Here is a 17,469-nt window from a genome sequence, read left to right as displayed (position 1 = left end):
TGCTCCAATTTCTCCACTCTAAAGGGTCTTTTCTGGGTTCTGCCATTTAAAATGGCACCAAAGTGACAGGTGGGTGGGGGTGGGGATTGGGGGGAACAAGTGAATGGAATGGACCTTGTAATAATTTGAAAAGTAGTTTAAAAAGCCATCACGTATCTGGATTGGATTGAAACTCAGCTCACTAGTCAGTCCCACTGACAAGTTCTCAATTTGGAATATGGCAGGGGATCCCACCTTTTTACATAACTGATGGGCATCATCCATTTTTGTTTGGATCAAGAAGCAGATTTGTCTCTGGTAACCTATATGGATACATTGTTTTTTTTGTGTGATTCACTAGTGGCAGGTTACTATGTCGTTTTGCACATTGAAGTTTGCTTTGGCAGATCGTCAAAAGGTCACAGAACATAGTTTGTTGCAAGCTTCACAAAAGACCATCCTTTTCACACTGGCTAACCAGTAGATTGGCAGTTCAGCGAACTGGTTAAGGAAGCTGCTTTTGCCTTTCACACTGGACCACACTGTTAACTGGTTCTCTGTGTCCTTTCGCACTCCTCACAAGACATCTCCAGGCTTAGGGAGATTCTATCCTCCACCGGTGATGTTTGAATGACACATTGAGCGAAGATGGACCTGCTGTAAATCCTGATCAATGTATTATGATCTTGTATTTAAACAGAATTATCATGCCTAATTATTACATAATTAAGCATTATGCACAGCATAGTTTGATCCCTTCAGCCTCTGTTGTTAAGCCGACCTTTATAAACCTTTGCAAATTTATAAAAGGCTGTTGGAAAGTATAGCCGCACAATTTGTAAACACGGTGCGAAAATCATAGCAGCAAAAGTGCATAATGTATAAAGACCATGGCAAACAGCGATGGCGGACCTGCCCTTCCAGTGTTCCGTGTGACAGGGAAAGGGCTGTGTGCACGGAGCACTCAAAGAGGAGGTTTCCCTGCCGCATGGAATTCTGGGAGGGCAGATCCACCCTCGCACTCTCTCCCTCGCTCTCTCTCCCCTCTCCCCCACTGTGACTTCCCACGGTCATTAAGAAATTTAGAAAGGTTTATATATGTTGGCAAAGTTTATAGCTTTTTAATCTTTTGTTTCCTGCACTCATACAAAAACATCATCAATGTGACACTACTTTTCCCCTGGATAGTCCACGTTCCTTTACACTGGGCTAATCGGCACGCAGACACCGGGGATGATACAAGCTACCAAGACAGTTCATCCCTGGTATGATTTGATGCCTGTGTACTGATTAAGGAGCTTTCACACTGGACCCTTAATTGGCCATCAAATTGCTAGGACAAGGTGCCAGTGTGAAAGGGGCTCATGTTAACTTTTGAAATGTTTGAAATTTTTCCTTGGTGGGGAAAAATGTTGTTGCCACTCCTGTGACCTTTTCAAATAAAGCCTTGGGTGACAAATAACTTTGCAGAAGAGGTTTTGTCAGAAGTGAGGCCCCATGCTAGATTAGACCTTTGTTCTGAAATGTGATCTCAATAGACCAAACTTGCATCCACTTTTTGATGTCAATTTTGGCTCAATGATAGCATTCACGTCCCCGAGGCAAACGATTATGTAATCCAACATCAATTTGGAGATTTAATTGCATAATCTTGCCAATAACACATCACATGGAGCCACCAAGAAATGCTTGAATGTCAAGATGTGGTTTCATGCTCTCTCAGCTGGATTTAAGCAATTCCTTGGCAGTACATAAAGAACAATGCAATTGTCCTATTTTTCTGCCCAAACATTCAAATGAGTTGACAGTCCCTTAAATAAATTGCCTGTGTATTGCAGATGTTTTTGGGACATGGCTATATCAAATTTTTCAGCCTCTTTCTTGTTCTGAAATACTGAAATAGTTGTACCTTCTATAAATGAGTATGCCTCAGAATTGAGAAAGAAAGATGCTGTGGCAATCCTTTGTGTTTTAATGAGGCAGGATCACAGGCTTATAATTGATTTGCTTTCTGCTGCACCCATTTCAGTATTTTCTGTGTGCCAGAGTACATCATCATCACCTGCTCAATGACCAGATGAGACAGAAGACTGAACCAAAATCTGGCAATTCCGTTGAGGTATAAGAGAATCTTTCAGTTCAAATATGCCACTTATCTTTTAAGAGCCAAATGTTTGACTGGGTATCACTGGTGATAACAGTATTGGAGATACTTTGTTTGGTATCCAATTGGAACCAAAGTTCTAGCAAACTATGGATCAGATCAGAATCCATTCCCGGGATATCAATTTGTACAGAATTCTTCATTAATATAACTGCCACTTCTGTTAATCTACAAGGACATCTTTCAGCATTTAAGTATTTTATTGTTATGAGGCAATTTGAGAAGGATGAAATGTAACCAGCTGTTGATGCTTTGAGATTCGCTGCTGTGGTGTGAACAGAATGAACATTATAATAACCATATAAACCATTTACAGACATTGGGGTTAAAAATTTAAACTTGGTTCTTGAGAACAAAATATAAGTAGACGGTAATCAGCTTGTTGCATTTGTGAACTGCTGCTGTAGAATAAACTTGGAACTATCTAGCCAAAGAATTGGTGACTTATTGATAAAGATAAACAAAAATCTGCAGATGCTGAGGGCCAGTGCAATGCCCAAAAGAACAGTAGTTGTGTGTATTTAAGGCTATATGAAGAGTCAAGGTATCAAATGTTATAGGGAGAAGGGAGGGACGAGAAGCAGAGCGGGAGAATAGATCAGCTCATGATGGAACGGCAGAGCAGATTCCCTGGGCCAAATGGCCTACTTATGCGGCTATATCTTCTGGTCATGTCTGTTGGAGACTGCCACAGTAGAATATAAGAAGTTGTTCACCTTCTGCACATGCAGTTATTTTTTGCTTCCTTTGGTTTGAACTACCCTTTTATCTGGCTGGAAACCGACCAGCCCCTATTCTAGACTTTCCATCTTTCTGGGAAGGTCTTGTGAGGTAACATCAAACACTTTCACCAAAATATAATATGCATTGTGAATTATTTTGTGGGCTAAGTTTCCCTACTGTGGAGCACTGCATTCAACAAATAAACTATTAGAAATATTATCCACCGCTGCAACCTGATTTTATTTTGACCCTACTGTGAACTTCTCATGAGAAAGAAAAACACCTTGATGCTTTGAATGCCACAGAATTCCCTCATTTATTCACTCTGTTTTCTCTTCTCAGGAATCCTAAAGGTTGTTGGTCAATCCTCATGACATATACCACATTATGTATCTTTAATATTCTGAGATGGTTTCCAGAATTCAGATCTTTGAAAAGTATGAAGCTAGTTAATATTTTCTTACTAAGCATGGATAGTGAGCTCCTGACCCATTCAATTCAGTCATTGGGTTGCTCAGTCACCTAATGTGGTGTCGTATGATTAAATGTTTTCATGAACTAGGTGATCTAAATACAAGTAAAGGGTCAATCATTTAAAACTGAGTTGCATGGAAATTTCTTCTGTGGTTAGGGACTCTCCCCCTGAGAGTAGTAGAGGCAAGACCATTAGATATACCATGTATACTCGTGTAATCATCAAATTTTTTGGACCACTTTTTGGAGGAAAAAGCAGTGGGGGGGGGGGGGTGGGTCGACATTTACACAGGTTGTACTTTAGACCTAATGAGTGCCTGCATCGTACAAGGGATCATGAGCTCGGATGGCTTGGACTGGGTGGTAAGTTCGTTGGTTTGTCGGTACCTCAGATGGGTGAGTGGATGGGATGAAGATCTGTGGCCAGGAGTTTGGATGGGTGGCAGCCAGGGCAAGGATCTACTGTTGGAAGTTTGAATAGGTGGGCGCCAGGTGAGGATTCACAGTTGGGAGTTCGGATGGGCGGGCAGCCGGGGTGGGGGGTGGGTGGTCAGAGCAGCGAGAGCTTGGATGGGTGGGCGGTTGAGGCCAAAAATAGGGGGTTGACCTTTACATGGGTCGTACAAATTTGTAGGCCAAAAAAGGGAAGTTGACTATTACACATTATCGACAATAACACAAGTATATGTGGGTGCTTTAAGGTAAAGACCGATAAATATTTGAAAGATTGAGGAATTGAGCCCAAAACATTGGTTATGTATTTTTATCTTTGCTATATAAAATACACTGTTTGACTTGCTGAGTTTCTCCAGCATCATGTTTTTACTTCAATCACAGTGTCTGCATATTTTTGTGTGTTACTTTCTTCATATGGCAATAATCATACAGAGTGGTGAGACAGGCTTGAAAGGCTGACTGGCCTACTCCTGTTTTGTTGCATGATACATGTGTATATTGCTCAAAATGTGCTATTTTAGTTTAAGGTAAGTTTAATGTAACATTCTTGTTTAAGGTAACCCATTTTTTAAAAAAAGTAAATAATTTTGTAAATAATTGAATAAGTACAAATTTCTATGGCAAGAAATAGTAAAAGAACTAAAAGTGGTCATACCATCTCATGCCTAAACAAAATTTGTTGGAGGAACTTGGTGAATTGTGCAGAATCAGTGGGAGATGAAGAATGGTTGACGTTTCAGGTCAGAATCCTTCATCCGGAGTCTTGATGAAAGGCTTTGGCCTGAAACTTCAACCATTTTCCCCCCCACCTGATTCTGCTTAAACTGTTGTGTTCCTCCAGTTTATTATGTTTAGCTTTGGCTTGCCACATCTTCAGTCTCCTGCAGGTCACCACCTCATACCCAGTCAGTCACTCAGTGGAGCTTGTCAATTTTTCTGCCTTAATGCCATGCTCTACAAATCTACCAATTTCTGCCATGAATTTAATGTAATTTTAAATTCCAAAGATAAAGAAACATAAAGCTTTTCCACTGTACCTCTGAACATGTGACAATAATTTGAACTTGAATTCCAAAAATAATTCCAATGATTTCAAACCCTCCCTTAACTGTCTTAAACATCTGATCCATTATCATTGAGATTAAGCATCCAAGGGATTATCCAGTCTCAGTGTAATACTTGGATATCTCTTACCTCTCGGAACCTTCCATGTCTCAATGATATATCACAGTGGTTCTCAACCTTTTTCTTTCCACTCTCATACCACCTTAAGTATTCCCTATGCCATCGGTGCTCTGTGATTAGTAAAGGTTACTTAAGGTGGTAGGTGAGTGGGAAGGGAAGGGTGAATCACCGCTCTAGACTCAATTGTTACTGAAATATTTTGCTTGAGAAAAATTGTCATTGGCCCATTTCCTTTGAGTTATGAAACCCTGCACATAACGAGTCAATAAGGTACGATTGAAACAGTGGTTTTCAAATCTTTTCTTTCCACCCACATACCTCCTTAAGCAATCCCTTTCTAATCACAGAGCACCTATGGCATAGGGAATACTTAAAGTGAGTGGAAAGAAAAAGGTTGAGAACCACTGGCATATTACTTTGCATTATTCTAATGACAGCCAATTTTGTATAAAGATCAGGGGAATGGCATTTGGATGGCTTCCGCAATCATTCAGCATTGGCACGATGGACAGAATTGCCTCCCTCATTCTGTATGTTTGTTTGACTCTTAATGCTTGTGACTGCATCACGTGAAAATGAGTTAAGTGGATGTAAAGAATCTCAGCAGGATTATGTAAATACTGAACAATTTAAAACTTGTTTTTTTTTAAAAAATGCATTAATAATGTAGAGTCCCACTGGAAGATGTAACGCTTCAAAAGATGTTGCTCTATCTTGCTTTAAACACATGATCTATTTGAATATTACAGCTCTCCTTTTGAAAGTATTTCAGTGTTTGATGTCAGAAGCCAGGGTACCTCAGTAACTATGACAACTGGAAAACCTGGTTGCAGTGTCTGCAGATTGGCCTGCCACTGTTGCTACCTTAGGCTCTGGAGGTATTTGTATTATGGAGCTATTGATTTTTTTTTCATAGCCATGTTTGCAGAGGGCTCATTTGCATCCGTACTATTGTAGAGCCCCTGGATGCCCTCAAGAAGATAATTATTGCATGTTTCATGTTTCTGTGGTTAACTCTTCATGTTGCCTTTCAATTATTGTTGCTGTATTTTAAAAAGCAGATGATTTTCCAGAAGAATTAGTAAATGAAAGTCTCTGAACTCTGGCCAAACTGTGGAACATTCGTACTGATTTTCCAGTTTATCTTTACCTTCTATGGCCCCCAAGCCCACCTAAAGATTGATTTGTGCATTTATCTCTGTCAACACTATTAAACATGACTGGTGGAACAAGTGGCTGCTCTATTTGGTTCTCAGGAGGATTTTGTAAAAAATGTACCTTCCACCAAGCTTGCCCTTCCAGTAGCTCCCACAGTCACTGGACTGGTTCTGCTATGCAGGAATTGAAATCACAAGCCCCCTTCACATGAAGATGAATGAAATAGTTCACAGTATAATGATCCTTCTGCAATTTTTATAATTTTATTGGAAAGTTGTGATGTCTGGGCATTGTTGTGGGATGCATCAGGACTGCTTCCATTGTCAGAGATAAACAGTTGTATGAAAGTGCCTGAAGTGTTAACTATGGACTTCTCACCTGCTGAGAGTTTATAGATCTGTTGTTTTTATTTCAGATTTCCATCACCAACAATTTTTAAAATGTTATTGTTGAATTCACTATCGGTTATAGGTGAAGGAACAAACAACATTTACCTATGTTATTTCACTCCATCAAATATCCATGTTCTAATTTATTACAGTACTCTAACATAATTTATTCCTCATGCTAACTCCTTTTCTCTGGTAACCCACTCCCACTATTGAACATGTTATCTAGAAAAAAGTTAATTGTGGGCATTGTGTCCCACGTTTGATTTTCTCAACCTTCAACGTGTACTCTTGAATTTAATTTCTTTGTCTATTTTGGGCAATATTGAGATTGCCTGTTTATAAAGCCGATAAATGTCACTTTTTCTAGTCCTTTTACAATTCATATAAAACAGAAAATGCTAGAAATAGCAGGTCATTTTTATGTAAAGAGAGAGGAATAGGGTAAACATTTTTGGTCCATAACCCACTATGTCAGTGGTCCCCAACTAGTGGTCCATGCCACACCCATTATCTCAATAAATATCCATTAGTGGGCCAAAATATGTTTCTATGTGGTCCATGGAGACTTCCCAACCCACTGAGGTCAGGGTGGGTCTGAGGTCCTGTCTCGTTTCTCGCAGGTGACCTTGGATGACCTCAGCGGCGAGCAATCTGCCACTGAGGTCATCTGGCCATCTCTCTATATAAGCAGCTTAACTCTCAGCACTCAGTCACAGTTCCTATCAGACCTCCACACAAGACAGATTCAGACTCATTCAGAAGGGTGCTCTTTCTGTCTTACTGCTTGTTGTTCTTCACTTCAGTCAAGACTCAAGAGGCTCCTGTTCATAGGGTAAGATATATTTCTCCTCCAAAATTCAGTACAAATTACTTTTCCAAACATTTTCATTGAAGATTTACCCTGGATGGGATTGTGTGATCGTGGGATATGTTTTACGCTTACTTGGCTGTTGTGAGCAAATTGATAACCGTTAACATCCCTGTCCACCCACACAGTCTTTTCAAAGAAATATATATAATTTTAAACATAAAGATTAATACAGGAGCTTATCCTTTTATCCAAGATCCTAGGGACCGGACTCTTCTCGGTATTTGGATTATTCCAGATTATGGAATTAAAATGTCGACAGAACAGATTTGTGCAAAATAAAAGCCCTTTTTAAGGATCAGTGCTGCATTGAAGCTGGCTCAACAAGCAATGGCTGTCTTCATTACCCATAATCCCCCATGCAGCTGGAACCGCTCTGGGAAATGCAGAGTGGTTTCATCTGTGTGGGGGGACTATGGCTAACGAAGACGGCCTTTGATCCCGCATGAAAACTAAAAGAGGCTTACCCCACCGGGATCCGACATGCCCTTGTCTGCCTCCTTCCTGTCTGGCTCAGCTTTCCATCAAGGCTCTGATAGCTCAGTAGTTAGAGCACTGACCTTGTATACCAGAGTCACAAATTCATTCCTCGCTGGGGCCTTATTTCTGTGAGGGGCGCTGGACAAAGTGGCGACTCTCTGTCTTCCTTACAGTAGACAAAGTTACAGAATTTCATGTATGTTACATTCTAAATGTATTATTATGTGACAATAATGGAACCTTTATCTTTACCTTTCATCATCTAGTTCCTCTACACCAGCTCGACTGCCTGGAAGCTTCCCATCGCCTGCTCCTCCCTCGGGCCCGGCTCTAGCTACTGCTCAGGCTCGGCCGTTCCCCGGCATCCCTTTGGCTTCTCTCCCTCCAGCACCACCTTCTCCTTGGCTCACTTCTCCTTCCTCCTGGGCTGTGGAGCTCAGCACCCAGGTCCCTTCACCCTCTGGCCCCAGAGGCTCAGTAGGCTCTACTTTCCAACCCCCCCCCCCCACCCCCCCGCTGGGCCTCCGCACTCTTCGGGCCATGTTCTCTCTTCACTCTCTCCCCGCTCGCCCGCCCAGGACGCGCTGCTGCTTCCTCCCTGCTCGCTGCCCAAGCCGTGTTCTCTCCTTGCTCCCTCCCTGCTCGCTGTCCAAGTTGTGTTCTCCACTCACCCGCTTTAGAGAACCTAAAAATATACTGTGCATGCAGTAAAAAAAAAGTTTGGTTTACAGAATCATGGAGAAAGGGATAAGGACCTGTAATAGCACAATTCCATCACAATGGTAATTATTTGGAAGATGAACCCTTTGTAAATTGCAATGAAATTAATGTTTTCTTGTGTTATTTGATGGGCTTTATCATGATTTGGATATTCATTTCCTCCCGAAGTCACTCGTCTTTTTTTTAAATAACCCTTTTTAGACTTTTGGAAATAGACTCGTTTTTGAGACAAATAAATAAGAATAATGAAAGCTTGATAACCATACCTGTTATGTCAATAAACATTGATACTATATATCTACAGTTAAAAACAGACAAACCATGAAAAAAACAACTAAAAATTTGGCTAATTAAATGAAAATGGATATGCCGAGAATAGAGCAATTACGCTCTGGCAACACTCTTTGAAACCGAAAACAACAAACAGTGTACGATGGCATGCAATTCTTGCTTTTAGCTGTTTCTTTAATATTTTAATGCAAGATTAGTGTTTATGAGCTAATGGGTATGTTTATCAGGCTTTTTATTATTTTTCAACTCAAAAATAAATCTATTTCCAAAAGTCTAAAAAGGGTTATATCTCCAAAAATGTTAAATAGAATACTTTAGATAAGGATGAATTTCTTACAGAGCTGCCTTAGACCCAAAAAGGTGGAGAATCGCTGACCTGTATGAAAATTTCTAACATTTTTTTAGAAATAGCTGAGGTAAATGGACATAATCTAGAACACACATGTCAAACTCAGGCCCGCGGGCCAAATTTGGCCCGTGATATAATTATATTTGGCCCGCAAGATCATATCAAATATGTATTAGAGCTGGCCCGCTGGCCGCCGCACCAGTATAGCGCATGCACAGCTAATACTACAAATCCCAGAATGCTTTGCAAATGCATTGGTGTCAGCCTGCTAAACGCCCCCACCTCCTCTGTTTACTTTCGTTAGCATCTGCGACCTGTCACCTAACTCGCATGTAATAAACCCCTTACGAAAAATGGCCAAACCAAAGACAGAAAACAGGACCTTTCAAGACAGGTGGGAGGCAGACTATATGTTCATCATTTTAAAAGACAAACCTGTATGTCATTGATGCAAGTTGTTTTTTTTTTGACTTGTTGGCTTGTGAAAAAAAATACATTTAAAAGGAGCTTAAAGGCTATAGAGAAATATTATTGATTGAATATTTTATTTCTCATTTGTTAATGCTTCTTCTGGAAAGAGTTTAACCAAAACTATTATTAAACATTTATTTTAATAAGAAAAAGTTTAACGTTACATATGTTAAAAGAAGAAAAAACATGCAAATGATGTTGAAAATTTTCAATAAATATTTAGTTTGGCCCACGACTTAGTCCAAGTTTTTAATTTTGGTCCTCTGTGAATTTGAGTTTGACACCCCTGATCTAGAAGCACTGAAGTTTCAAAGAGGCTTAATATGATAATGATACAATGTACATATATTCTGAAATTTCTTATTTGCTGCAACTAAACAGGTTGTTAGTTTTTTAAAAAATCAACTACAATGCTATATGTTAAATTAAAAAGCAATATCTATAAATATAGATAATAAATGGTCAGTTACCACAGTGCAAAAAAAATGATACAGTACTTTTGTCAGGCCTTTTTGTTGTGTCTCTGTATTTCATGATTAGTACAGTGAGGGGAGGTTCAAAAGCCTGATCGCTGTTGGAGGAAAACCTGTTCTTGAACCTAGAGGTGCTGGACTTCAGGCTTCTGCACCTTCTTCCCAAAGGTAGCAGCAAGGAGAGGTTACTTTTTGGCCATTTGTGATGTTAGCTGCCTTCTTGGGGCAGCGCCTTGCATAGATGTCTCCAGTGAATGGATGTTTAAGCCTGTGATAAACTTGGCTGTTTGCTACCTTGTGCAGTGTTCCTGGGCTCTTGAGTTACCAAACCAATCTGTGATGTAACTTCAGAATGCTATTCTTTATAGTGTACCAGAATGTGGGAAGTACAATTGGTAATAGAGGATAATGAGTTCAAGGGAAAGTGAATTGGGAATGTAATTGCTTCGTGAGAAAGTGTGGACCGGATAAGCTGAAATGACCCTTTTATGGGTGACACAATGATGTGGATCATGGTACTGCTGCCTCCCAGCTTCAGTGACCTGGTTTTATCCAGATGTCCTGGGCTGTCTGAGTGTAGTTTGCATATTCATCGAGTTGCTATCTGGGTTTCACCTTGGTGTTCCTGTTTCCTCCCACACTGCAATGATGTGTGGGCTGGTAGACTAATGGGCCACTGTAAATTTCTGCCAGTGTAATTCAGTAAGAGAATTGTGGAGAGAATGAATGGTTGAAACAATTAGAGGGTGAGAGGATTTGGTCTGAGAGCCCCATCGACTTTGTGACTGAATGCCTCCCTTCTTTGTTTCAATAAAACGTGGAACAAAATGAACAAATGTTCAAAGTGAAGGGAGGATAGTTTAGGGGAGACATAGTGGGAAGTCTATGTGGTAAGAGTTGTGGGTGCCTTAAATGCATTGCCAGGGGTGGTAGCGGAGGATGGAACAATAGGGGGATTTAGGAGACAGGCACATGGATGAAAGCAAAATAGAGGGTTATGAGGTAGGGAAGGTTTTGTTTTTCTTTTGGTAGGTAAATATGGGTTGGCACAACATCATGGGCTGAAGGACCTGTACTGTGCTGTAATGTTCCATGTTAAAACATGGAAACAGGTTTCTGCTAATAAAATAACAACCCCTGAGTTATAGTTAAGAGGCATGAAGGTGAAACATCGACATGGTGATTTCTTTAACTAATCTCTCTGCAAACAAAACACCAGCTACATTATTTTTATTGCACTTCAGGGGCTCAGATTTTGTTAACTAAGAGCTATGGGTCGAAGTAGGGGACATGGAGTTAGGTCACAGGCCAGTCGTAAGCTGTTTAAATGGGAGAATATATTTGAGAAGGTGAACAGCCTATTCATTATCTTTATTCATTTTAAATGAAACAGACAATTGTGGGTGCAACAAGTCTTTGGTTGCTGGGTCATGCTGTTTTTTTTAAAATATCTTGTTGTCTGATTTTTGCTTGCGAGTCCTCCCAGGAGAACTCTCCACCTGCATTATAAATATAAGTTATTGTGTTAAATTACTGCTTCACTGAAATAATTGAATTGTTTATTGTTACTTGTTAAAGATGCAGTGAAAAAATTGTTGTACTTGCTATCCAGACAAGTCAACTGTGCATAGTGCAATAGGTACCCCAAGAATAAAATAACAATTCTGTGCGGCATCATGTTACAATACCATGAAAGTGTTAAAGAGAAAAGCACAGATAAACAGTGCAATGCATAATTTTTTTTACCAATGAGAGGTCTGTTCCAGAGTCTGGTAAAAGCAGGAAAGACCTTTAACATGATGGTGGATTTCCCGTGACAGTGGGACATGACAATAAAGTTGTTGGAATGGACTTTGAGTTGCATGATGGCCTGATATACCTTCACAACTATCTGCACTTTCTTGCTGTCTTGGGCAGAGCAAAGAACAGAAAATATTTCAATCTCTTTACTAACCTGTTAAAATATTCTTTGTATTTATTACCTTCAGTGATAACTTGCATAAATGTTGTAATTGATTAAATTAGCACAGTCCTGTAAGGTGTTGGAAATTTGGAATATACAAACTAATGAAATAGATGCCACTTCTATTCAGTATTTTTTCCTTTGCTTATATATTAGAAAAGAGAGTTTTGATTAATGGTTTAATAGTGCATTAGGTGCTCTCAATTTGTTTGGTATTTCTAGTAATCTACTAATAGGTGGAGAGGGTGAGCAAATTTTAAGTTCTTGGGAGTCACTATCTCAGAGGATCTTTCCTGGAGCCAACACACTAATGGCATCGTGAAGAAAGCATGTCAGCGCCTCTATTTCCTCAGGAGTTTTTTGGAGGTTTGGTATGATACCATTCTTTGGCTTGGCTTCGCGGACGAAGATTTATGGAGGGGGTAAAAAGTCCACGTCAGCTGCAGGCTCGTTTGTGGCTGACCAGTCCGATGCGGGACAGGCAGACACGATTGCAGCGGTTGCAAGGGAAAATTGGTTGGTTGGGGTTGGGTGTTGGGTTTTTCCTCCTTTGCCTTTTGTCAGTGAGGTGGGCTCTGCGGTCTTCTTCAAAGGAGGCTGCTGCCCGCCAAACTGTGAGGCGCCAAGATGCACGGTTTGAGGCGTTATCAGCCCATTGGCGGTGGTCAATGTGGCAGGCACCAAGAGATTTCTTTAGGCAGTCCTTGTACCTTTTCTTTGGTGCACCTCTGTCACGGTGGCCAGTGGAGAGCTCGCCATATAATACGATCTTGGGAAGGCGATGGTCCTCCATTCTGGAGACGTGACCCATCCAGCGCAGCTGGATCTTCAGCAGCGTGGACTCGATGCTGTCGACCTCTGCCATCTCGAGTACCTCGACGTTAGGGGTGTGAGCGCTCCAATGGATGTTGAGGATGGAGCGGAGACAACGCTGGTGGAAGCGTTCTAGGAGCCGTAGGTGGTGCCGGTAGAGGACCCATGATTCGGAGCCGAACAGGAGTGTGGGTATGACAACGGCTCTGTATACGCTTATCTTTGTGAGGTTTTTCAGTTGGTTGTTTTTCCAGACTCTTTTGTGTAGTCTTCCAAAGGCGCTATTTGCCTTGGCGAGTCTGTTGTCTATCTCATTGTCGATCCTTGCATCTGATGAAATGGTGCAGCCGAGATAGGTAAACTGGTTGACCGTTTTGAGTTTTGTGTGCCCGATGGAGATGTGGGGGGGCTGGTAGTCATGGTGGGGAGCTGGCTGATGGAGGACCTCAGTTTTCTTCAGGCTGATAAACCCTAGCAAATTACCACAGATGGAGGAAAGTGTGCTGACTGGCTGCATCACGATGTGGTATGGGGACAGCAATAACCTTGAATGTAAAGCCTCCAAAAGAGCACCGACAGAGATTGATGCCTTCGGAGAGCAATAGCAATCATCAAGAACCCACACACCCAGCACATGCTCCATTCTTGCTGCTACCATCAGGAAGGAGGTATAGCTGCCACAAGACTCGCACCACCAGGTTCAGGAACAGCTGCTACTCCTCCACCATCAGACTCCTCAACAACAAACTCAATCAGAGACTAATTTAAGGACTCTTAGTTTTGCACTTTGTTTGTTTTTATTTCCACTCTGAATTGTGAAGTCAATTTGTTAACATTTCTTTATTTGTTTCAATGTGTACATTGTGTACAATTTATTTGCACTACCAGTAAGTGGTAATTCTGCCTGGCCCACAGGAAAAAGAATCTCAGGGCTGTATGTGATGTCATGTATGTATTCTGAAAATAAATGTGAAATCTAATAAATTCAACAAACTTGGGATTTCATTGTATTCTTTGCACCTGCATTCAATAGGTTGTTTCTGTTGTTCGTGTTGAGTCCTTTGGCTTCAGAATATAGTTATTTTTCGGACTGATTTAAATGATCAACATTTCCCATTAGAATGGCATGAATGTACTTGCATCCTTTGTATTAGCTCAAAATAACTATTTTCAAGTGTAAGGTGGTAGATAAATGCATTTTCTTTGCATTAATTTTCTGGTTGTGAGTGCTATGTTGACATTTATTGTCCAAGTTAACAGGTCTGAAGATGGTGTATGGCCTCCTTTTTGAACCACTACAGCTTTGCTGAAGGCACCCCAGTGTTGATGTTTAAATTTTTAAAATTTAAATTTAGACATACAGCACAGTAATAGGTCTTTCTGCCCAATTACACCCAATTATCCTACAACCATATGTCTGGAAGGGTGGGAAGAAAGGGGAGCACTTGGAAGAAACCCATGTAGACATGGGGAGAATGTACAAATTCCTAGAGATAGCCCCAAATTTGAACCCGGGTTGCTGTGCTGTAACAGTCTTGTGCTAACCGCTACACTAACCATGCAGCCCATGTTGGAGATGGACCAGAAAATTAACAAAAATAAAATTTAGATATCCACCTCCTTACTCTATGATTAGTAAGGGATTGCTTAAGGTGGTATGTGACTGGAAAGAAAAACTTTAAAAACCACTGTTTTAATCATACCTGATTGACTCGTTATGTGCAGTTTCATAACTCTAAAGGAAATGGGCCAATGACAATTTTTCTCAAGCATAATATTTCAGTAACAATTGGGTCTAGAGCAGTGGTTCTCAACTTTCCCTTCCCACTCACATACCACCTTAAGCAATCCCTTACTAATAACAGAGCACTGATAGCATAGGGATTACAGAGGTCGACAGCATCGAGTCCACGCTGCTGAAGATCCAGCTGCGCTGGATGGGTCACGTCTCCAGAATGGAGGACCATCGCCTTCCCAAGATCGTGTTATATGGCAAGCTCTCCACTGGCCACCGTGACAGAGGTGCACCAAAGAAAAGGTACAAGGACTGCCTAAAGAAATCTCTTGGTGCCTGCCACCTTGACCACCGCCAGTGGGCTGATAACGCCTCAAACCGTGCATCTTGGCGCCTCACAGTTTGGCGGGCAGCAACCTCCTTTGAAGAAGACCGCAGAGCCCACCTCACTGACAAAAGGCAAAGGAGGAAAAACCCAACACCCAACACCCAACCCCAACCAACCAATTTTCCCCTGCAGCCGCTGCAACCGTGTCTGCCTGTCCCGCATCGGACTTGTCAGCCACAAACGAGCCTGCAGCTGACATGGACTTTTACCCCCTCCATAAATCTTCGTCCGCGAAGCCAAGCCAAAGAAGAAGATGAGAGTGGAAATAAAAAACTTGAGAACCACTGAACGAAATGATGAGCAACAGGAGTATATTTCTGATGATGGTTTCTGTGCACCTACTACCCTTGTTTCATTGGAAGGTGAAGGTTGTATTGAGGAAGCCTTGGAAAGCTGCAGCAGTTACATACCTGCTGCATGATGAGTAAGTTTATAATGATCAGGAACGTACAAAGGAGATGAGGAATGGTAACGGCGGCTAACTTGTGGGGAACATCAATGACAATTTTTTGGTCCTGCCATTGTTGAAAGTAGCTCCAACATGGACTTGTAGCTTGACTGCACTTCAGACATGAGCAGGGTGAAGGGTTCAAGAGCATTGTTTGTGAAGTAGAGCAGACGTGTCAAAACTGATCTTGTCTTTGGATGGTGAGTGATCCAGGAAGCCTTTATGTAAAGAAGGTGCAGTGCCAGAAATTGCTCATGGGGTGGGACAGAGAATAATGAGTGAACTGTTTTGTAGCTAGCATGTTCAATGGAAATTGTATTTCCAATTATTTGAAATGTCGCACTATTCTTTTGAAATCATCTTTTTAAAAAACTTTTAGAACATAGAATACTACAGCATAGTACAGGCCCTTCAGCCTTCAATGTTGTGCCAACCCATATATTCCTTAAAAAAAGTACTAAACTAACCCTACCCCGAAACCCTCCATTTTTCTTCAATCCATGTGTCTGTCTAAGAGTCTTCTAAATGCCCCTAATGTTTCAACATCCACCACCATACCTGGCAATGCATTCCTGGTACCTACCACTCTCTGCGTATAAAAAAAAATAAAAACTTACCCCTGATGTCTCTCCTAAACTTCCCTCCCTTCATTTTGTACAGATGTCCTCTGGTTTTTGTTATTCCTGCCCTCAGAAAAAGGTGCTGGTTGTCCACTCTGTCTATGCTTCTCATAATCTTGTAGACCTCTATTAAATCTCCTCTTGCCCTTCTTTACTCTAATATCCTAACTCTGGTAACCTTGCCACATAAGACTTATTTTCCAATCCAGGGCAACATCCTGGTAAATCTCCTCTGCACCCTCTCCATTGCCTCCACATCCTTCCTACAATGAGGTGGCCAGAACTGAATACAATACTCTGTGTGGTCTCACTAGATATTTGTAGAGTTCCAATGTGACCTTTTGACTCTTGAACTCGATCCCCCTTTAATGAACCCCAACATCCCATAGGCCTTATTAATTATACTGTGCAGTAACCTTGAGGGATATATGGATTTGGACCCCAAGGTCCCTCTGTTCCTCCAGTCTATTAAGCATATGACCATTAACCTTGTACTCAGTCTTGTGTTTTGACCATCTAAAATGCATCACCTCACACTTATCTGGATTGAACTCCATCTGCCACTTTTCTGTCCATCTCTGCATCCTGTCCTTATCCTCTTGTGTAACCTTTGACAACTTTCAGCTCCATCCACATCTCCTCCAACCTTTGTATCATCTGCAAAACTGGCTGACCCATCCTTCTGCCTCTCATTCCAGGCCATTTATAAAAATCACAAAGCGCATGGTTCCCAGAATAGATTCTTGCGGTACTCCACTAGTCACCGTCCTCTAGGCAGAATACTTTCCTTCCCCTACTACTCTTTGCATTTTTTTTTATCCACACAGCTATGTTTCCATTGATCCCAAGCCTCATTGACTTTCCTCCTTTATCAGGAGGTTATAGTTCAAAAAATGTATTAAAAATATTCATCTCAGGGATTACAGGAAAATCAAAAATCTGAGATCGAACAAAATGTCTAATTTGTAAATATCTAAAAAAAATGAATTTTAGTTTAGTTGAATTTTACCACCAATTGTTCAAAAGATACATACATTTGCCATTATCAATCCTCTGGCACTTCTCCTGTGGCCAAAGAGGACTCAAGAATCATAGCTGCTGCCCAGGCTATCTCTTCCTTCACTTTCCACAGCAACTTGGGGTATACTGCATCTGACCCCGGAGACAAATCAATCTTTTTTTTTTTTTTTTTGTTTTTTTTTATTAATTTTTTTATTTTTCACACCATAAATCACATTAGCCATGATATACACTATTTCTTTTTCACACATATACAGTGACTTTTTCTCCCCCCCCTTTCCTCCCAAACCACCCCCCCA

At 41.0% G+C, this 17,469-nt stretch overlaps 1 protein-coding gene and 1 long non-coding RNA gene across 13 annotated transcripts in view; one reads left to right on the top strand and one right to left on the bottom strand.

Moving 5' to 3' along the window:
• LOC138763945 (uncharacterized) overlaps positions 1-8,040 on the bottom strand; it is a 69,517-nt gene extending 61,477 nt beyond the window's left edge. Inside the window, exon 1 of the long non-coding RNA XR_011357914.1 lies at positions 7,867-8,040. This is a non-coding gene — a long non-coding RNA (uncharacterized lncRNA). The remainder of the gene's footprint in view (positions 1-7,866) is intronic.
• Positions 1-17,469, top strand: part of LOC138763897 (microtubule-associated serine/threonine-protein kinase 4-like) — a 588,435-nt gene that overhangs the window by 277,085 nt on the left and 293,881 nt on the right. Inside the window, exon 1 of one of the 12 annotated variants that reach the window (XM_069938952.1) lies at positions 8,181-8,661. The exons of the other annotated variants lie outside the window; for them this stretch is intronic. Coding sequence (XP_069795053.1) covers positions 8,615-8,661 — 47 coding nt within the window. The 5' untranslated portion in view covers positions 8,181-8,614. Of the gene's footprint in view, positions 1-8,180; positions 8,662-17,469 lie in introns of those variants that run through there. 12 annotated transcript variants of the gene reach the window in all.

The sequence above is a fragment of the Narcine bancroftii genome, chromosome 1, assembly GCF_036971445.1.
Source record: "Narcine bancroftii isolate sNarBan1 chromosome 1, sNarBan1.hap1, whole genome shotgun sequence".
Lineage (NCBI taxonomy): Eukaryota > Metazoa > Chordata > Chondrichthyes > Torpediniformes > Narcinidae > Narcine > Narcine bancroftii.
Note: the sequence above shows the minus strand (reverse complement) of the source record. Positions and strands in the feature narration are given on the sequence as shown.